Source organism: Daktulosphaira vitifoliae, unplaced genomic scaffold, assembly GCF_025091365.1.
Source record: "Daktulosphaira vitifoliae isolate Bord-2020 unplaced genomic scaffold, ASM2509136v1 Scaffold_2, whole genome shotgun sequence".
In the NCBI taxonomy this organism is placed as follows: domain Eukaryota; kingdom Metazoa; phylum Arthropoda; class Insecta; order Hemiptera; family Phylloxeridae; genus Daktulosphaira; species Daktulosphaira vitifoliae.
The window spans coordinates 14,396,732-14,403,507 of NW_026099573.1; the positions used below are offsets into that span (position 1 = coordinate 14,396,732).

The window sequence follows — 6,776 nt, forward strand, 5'->3', positions numbered from 1 at the left end:
CCAAAAAAAAAAAAAAAAAAAAAAAAAAAAAAAAAAAACACATTATAGTAAAACCAATACCTTCTCAGCTTTGCATCAAAGCTAAAATACAAAAATATTTACTAAAACCTGATTATTCATAGTTTTATTTTTTTAACAATTATAATTCATTGTTGAGCTGTTTTACCTAAAAAATGAATTTTCTTCTACCATCCCTTATATTTTAAACTACTATCAACTTTTTTTTTGCAAATGGCAATCTCAATAATTTTATTTTATTAGTTACAAATGTTACATGTTTAAGGCAATTAAAAAAAAAAGCTTACTTATTTTTAGATGATTTTATCATATATATTGATAAAGCTATCAGTTCACAGAAATACAATAAACTATATATAATAAAAATTGATTACTTGTGGCTAATTAATTAAATGAAATTAAAACTATATACCCTATCATGTTATGATCTGGTTGCAGTATTCAATTTATGACCCTATAAATATTGGGTTAAAACAGCTTTAAACATCTATAACTCGTTGAAAATCGAATAACATACAATTTTTATTTTTCAATTTAATTAATTTTATTATATAAAAAACATTGGAGTTTTTGTTAGAAAATCAAAAGTTGATACAAAATTAGGGTATAAGGGAAAGTAGCACAAAATTTATTTATCATGTGAAGCACCTTCACAAAAAATGAAATTTATAATATTGTTGTATAATTTATTATAATAATTATTTCAAATATTTTTTAAAAGTTTTGTAAGAAGTATTTAAGGAATCGCCCTGTATAATTACTCCTGTAAATTATTTATAAAATTAAATATTTCATAATTAATACTTCTACATACTCTATAAAATAAACTTCTCCATTTTTAGTGTAAGCTTTTTCCCATTTTGGAGGTAAAGGCCCTAAATCTAATGTATCAGATAATGTAGTATCCCGCGAATGATTATACCCATTGTTGCTAGGACCATTTAAATAATCATCCAAACCTATAATAATAATAAAAACAATTTTAATAAAAGGTAATGAGAAATTATTATAACATACCAAATAAATTTTCAATTGTATTAGTATTAAAAAGTTAGCTCTTAAATAATGTTTCAAATTTAATTTTATTAAAGTAAAATTATAATTCACTTTAAAATTGAAGACTTGTATTTCAACATGATAGTAAGAATCCAATATTACTACAAACCCATTAAAAGTATTAAAATAATCTATCATTTATTACCTTGTTTGTTAATTAGCTCATTAATAATCAAGACATACTTATTGGCACAAAATTCAATTTGAATCTCAAAGGTGCTAAAATCATTATAATTGCTAACCAAATAGACTAACATTTTTTGTGAGTCTAACATAAATGCAAAGTAACAAGAAGTGCTAATTTATAACTTCAAGGTACTTAGCACACTACTAAACCCCAATATGTGGGCATATAATCAAATAGTTTATCCCAAAAACATAAAGTAACCATAACAATTTTAATATTAATAAACAAAAGAAATTCAAAAAAAATTAATTTTTTTGTATAGTTTTAGAAGTAAAAAATATGGGATTTGAAATTTTAAATAAGATTTGTGTTGACTAATTATAAATTATTATGGATAAATTTTAATAATGTCATTATAACTAAAATTAATTAATATTAATTTTAGTGTAAATTTCTAGTGAATCTGATTATTTGGTTTTCATTTGATTGAATAAAATCAAATAGTCAGTAACTGAGGGTAGAATTATAAAAACTATAAGCTATAACACTCTAAAGAGTTTTAATGCGTATTTTTTTATAAATGCAACCTTTCTAAAATTTACTTAGAATATTGAATGTATTAAATCAGTAAATTATTTCACAGCAAATACCTAGAATGGTATTTTAAAGAAAGTAATTTTACAATAGAAAAAATATATATATATATATATAATTTTTTTTTATTTTTATTGAATTAATTATGTCCAAATTATTGTAAAAACATATGTTGAAAAACTTAAATAAAACAAATTTTTATTTGAAATTTATAACTATTTTTTTAAGTTTCAGTTATTTTTGTTGATTCTAGGAACAGTTTATCAAATTTATAGCTGCAGTGAATTTATTTTGTATTTATTAGTGAAGATTTGAATAATTTTGATAACAAATTTAAGGAACCATAATATTTATGAGCTACTACATATAGTATTATATAATAGTATACACACACATATATATATATATATAAATATAATTGAGTAATTCTTACTATTATTCACTGAGTGTTCAAATTTTTCTTCTATATTTTTATCCATGGTCAAAATATTTAATGAAAATGAAATAAATCATCTGCTCACAACATATAAAAATGATAAAATAAAATCAGTTTCTTCCTGAAAAAATAGTATTTATTTATAGAATGTCTATATTTAAAAAATCAAAAATCAAAAAAATTGGCTAAATTTATAGTATTGCATAACAAAGCCTAAAATATTGTTCTCTGAAATAGAAATTTGGTTACCAAGTCAAATTTAATACATATATTTAAACTACATATTATGAATATCTATCAGTGTTAAAACTTGAAAGGCTTACTGGAACAATCTGATTTATCTGAATTTAACTAATTTTTAAGAGAAATAAAAAAAAATATTCTTTACCTAAATATAGCAAAAATGATTAGTCTTTTTTAACATAACTCAATAGCAAATAATCAAACAAATCTGATTTTTCCATATGTACATAAATTAATTTCAGTTATATAGTTATATTTATATATTTCTGTTTTATATGTATAATAGTTAGTTAAATAGTAAATTTTTATACCAGTTATCTTGTTATGGCAATAAGTTCTTCAAATAAACAACTGTGTACATGTAGCATACATAGCCAAGATATTGTTCTGATTGAAATATGATAATATACACCTCAGAGACTCTTATAGACCTACTTTGGAGCGTTCATTTTAACACGTAAAATATTAGTAAAACAATCTATTAATACAACATTTCTTTTCTTATACCTCAATAGTCATAAATAAAATGTATTAAAATTATATCAAATAATAAACAGTTTTGATTATGTAATTTAATACAATAGAGTGAATATTTAGAAATTAAGGTTAAAATTCATTGTTTAAGAACAATTAAAAACTAATAATAAATGGACCTGTATTTTTAAAATTAATGTTTAATTGGAAGTTTTAGAATAAGATATTTAGATATAACAAGATGTAATTAAAATTGTAAAATTCAAATATTTCCAACAAAAGATAAAATACTAAAAAAGTAGGAACCTAGCTATCCTACTTTTTACAGATGCAAAACATTAATTTTTCATGTTTACTAATATTATGATTTAAAAAATAATTACCTTGAATTAAACCTGTTTAATTTATTATTAATAAATATCAAATCATTATTAACTACTAAAGGTACACCAATTTTCCAAAAAATTACTATATTCTTATTTTTAACATATTACATATTAATTAAAATTCGTCATCGACATGAATATCATTATATTTTATTTCTTAAATTTAAAATATTTCAATTAGAACAAAAAATTTACGTAAAAATAACTTATTGGGAGTTACTTACTAATTTGTTTCATAATTCTATGTAAAACGGATAGGCAACTACTATTGTACAGTATTTGTATTATAAATTACCATAATTCTAAATCACCAATATTTTAATGACAGTAAAAATAATTCGAACAGATTTAAACACCTATTTACAGTTATTAACCAAGTAACTCAATATTTTCACATACAAAAGGGATTCGCAAACATCTCCATATTTATAATATTGTTGTAAATTAGTGATAAAACGAAACGACATTAACCGAATGAAATTTTTACAGAGAAATCAACGAAAAAATATTTAGGTTTCGATATCACGGGGAGTGCCTTTCAACCATAGAGATATAGTAACTCTATGATTTTAAGTTTAAAACATAAATTGTGTCAATAACAACCAGTAGATGTCAGCACTAATATACTATTTTAATCCTTTAATGCAAAATAATTTCCCATTGAAACCAATTTTAACTTAATTCGTGAAGGAGAGTCCAGAAAAACAATTTAAGTTTAAATATATTTTTACTTAAAATTCTAATAATTACATACAATTTGTTTAAATCAATGTACAGAAATAAATAAATTATAGTAAAATGAGGTAAAATGGCAAAATTAAGCTTCTACGATTTATTTCGAGAAATACTAAATTATCATCTCATCCCATCTTATCGTATATTGGTAAATATACGATAAATATTGTATTGGTAAAAAATCATTAATGTTTAACCCTACAATGCGCCTTGTGTAGGTATTGTACTTGTATACAAGTACAAGCAAGGCCGTTCTGTAGTTAAAAGTATGGGATGGATAAAATATTTATTTTTGCCGATTGAATAATTTTATTTTAATTGTGCGGTATTTTTGTAATAATTATATTTTTGTAGTATCCTCTAAAAAATATGACTGTGTGATACCCTTCCCACTTATCAAAATTTATAATACATTATCAAAGTACATTCATAAACCTTTTATTTTAAAAATAAAAAATTGATCAAATAAACAAATATTTTGTTAAATCAACAAAAAACTGCTTTAACTAATAAAAGAAATGCTAGTTAGTTATGCTACAAATATGTTAAACTTCCTTAATGCTAGTTAATTATGTATGTTGCTATTTAAAAAAATTAAGTTGACAGCGCTTTAAGTTATAAGGGATGATCCTATGAAGCAATTATAAATTGATAAATTAAGAAATATAAGAAACTAAAAGAAATCAAATTTTTTTTTCCAATATTGTATTGAATTTCTATTTCAGAGGAAATATTATTTTAGTATCGGCGTAATAAGATGGTTTAATTCCTTAAAGCCTAAATATAACCAAACTCAATTTAGTAAATAAAAATTGCATAGTTCTGTCTTGATCTGTAGATAAAAATTAAGTTATGAAGAGAATTGTATTAAAGCCTTTTTTAATAAGGTATAATAAGCCAATAATAGACATTTATCATTTGTTAGATATAATTGTTATACCAAAATAATAATTCCAGCAATCGTAATCAAAAGGTCTTTCTTCTACAACGCAATAAATGTTTTTGCCATTAGGAAGATTTTGTAAGAATGAAAAAATGTAAAAATGTATTGTTTCATCAACAGGTCAATTTTTAACTCGTGGAGATTTTAAAAATAACAGTTATTTTATTACGAGCAAACTGAAAAGTGCAAATATTTTTTATATATTTTTCTTACATATAATGATTTATTTAGACTTTTTAAATAAATAAACAATAGTTATAATTGTTAAATATGAACAATAGAAACAATAATTACAAGGAATTATAAATTCTTATGAATTATAAGAGCTAAAAGAAACTTCAAATAAAATAATAACAATACATTTGTTTATAATAATTCGTAAAATCCTTTTTTTAATATATATATTTTATATTTAGGTATTCATTTATTTTAGAGAACGATTAATATCTTTAATTGTTTATTGTAAATTGTTCTGTAATACCAAAGACTATACTCTGCTCTGATGATACTATTTTTTTATCCTTTGTTTATTTTATCATTTGACCAATGACAGATTATTTATATCTATTGTAATTTGTGTTGTATTAAAATGAGCACATTACGTGATTTACCAAAGATTTTAATATTTTACTATTTTGTGTTCAAGGGCTGTATAATTTATAATTTTTTTTAAATATAACTATTGTTAACTGATGTAACTTTTCTATTGTTATTTGTCCTCATAAAAAAGAAGCCAATTGAATGTCGTTATTCCGTTGTTCATAGCAACGGAACTCATATAATAAATGAGAGGTGGACAAATGAATTAATGAATAATTGTAAGGTAAATATTTTTTTGTGGCCGTAAGTGATGTATTATTAACTAGAATAGTATAGTTAAGTGTTAGTAAAGAATTTTTTTGATAGATTCAATTGAACTTTTAATTAATTTTAAAAAAATAGTATTTTATAGAAGATTTTGTATAATTTATTGACTAAAATATGTATAATTTGATTGATTTTTTATCTTATTGGTATATGCGCTATTTGTTAGTTTCTGAACTGTATTTATTGGAGAAATGGGAAAGACGATTCATACGTATCCTTTTGAACTTGTTATGTTCTGACATACAGAAATCATTTATAATTTAAGATGATAATATAGCCCACAATGGGCCTACAAGTCTGAATGTATAGGTAGTTTAAATCTCTAACAACTATAAAGATAACATTCACCTAATAGTTCAATTTGGATATTGTTAATGAAAGGCATAGTTATCGTCTTTTTATTAACTTTTATTTATAATTTTGCTTTAAAGAGAAATGAAAAATGATAATTTGTTGTATTCTAATATTTTTTATCATAGAAACTAAAATATCTTTAAAAAAATAATTTTAATAATTATCATTAAATATTCATGGTCATTTTATGTATCTTATTTTAGGATTTTAATTAGATTAATTATCGATTATTGTTTTAATCTATCCTCTTGCATGTTAGAAATATTTGCAATCAGGCTAATAATTTAATTTAATTAAAAAGAAATGACCTAACCATTGCAAATAAAAAATGATTTTATGATAAGCCATTTATTCAGATTTAATAAAAAAATTTAGGATCGTTAAGTCTATTTTAGTGGATGACCTTATTAAATTATTTTATTATAATTTATTTTAGTTAAAAAAAAATTAAGATACAAATTTTTTATATTAATTTATAAAATATGCACAAAAATGAATTATACTCTACTGTAAAAGATGTCTTGAAATTCCCCTTATTATTTT

The 6,776-nt window shown here is 21.8% G+C and overlaps 1 protein-coding gene and 1 long non-coding RNA gene across 4 annotated transcripts in view; one reads left to right on the top strand and one right to left on the bottom strand.

Annotated features, from left to right (window-relative positions):
- LOC126897832 (membrane-associated guanylate kinase, WW and PDZ domain-containing protein 1) overlaps nucleotides 1–3,850 on the bottom strand; it is an 11,765-nt gene extending 7,915 nt beyond the window's left edge. The window contains exons 1-4 of one of the 3 annotated variants that reach the window (XM_050671732.1): nucleotides 3,559–3,850; nucleotides 2,786–2,908; nucleotides 2,229–2,308; nucleotides 833–977 (exon numbers count right to left, since the gene is read on the bottom strand). In XM_050671732.1, coding sequence (XP_050527689.1) covers nucleotides 833–977; nucleotides 2,229–2,274 — 191 coding nt within the window. In that variant the 5' untranslated portion in view covers nucleotides 2,275–2,308; nucleotides 2,786–2,908; nucleotides 3,559–3,850. Of the gene's footprint in view, nucleotides 1–832; nucleotides 978–2,228; nucleotides 2,353–2,785; nucleotides 2,909–3,558 lie in introns of all 3 variants that reach the window. The other 2 variants (XM_050671731.1, XM_050671730.1) reach the window with 2 other exon arrangements.
- A 1,673-nt stretch (nucleotides 3,851–5,523) lies between these two features.
- The window catches only part of LOC126897852 (uncharacterized), a 2,017-nt gene continuing 764 nt past the window's right edge, over nucleotides 5,524–6,776 (top strand). The window contains exons 1-2 of the long non-coding RNA XR_007702212.1: nucleotides 5,524–5,835; nucleotides 6,046–6,090. This is a non-coding gene — a long non-coding RNA (uncharacterized LOC126897852). The remainder of the gene's footprint in view (nucleotides 5,836–6,045; nucleotides 6,091–6,776) is intronic.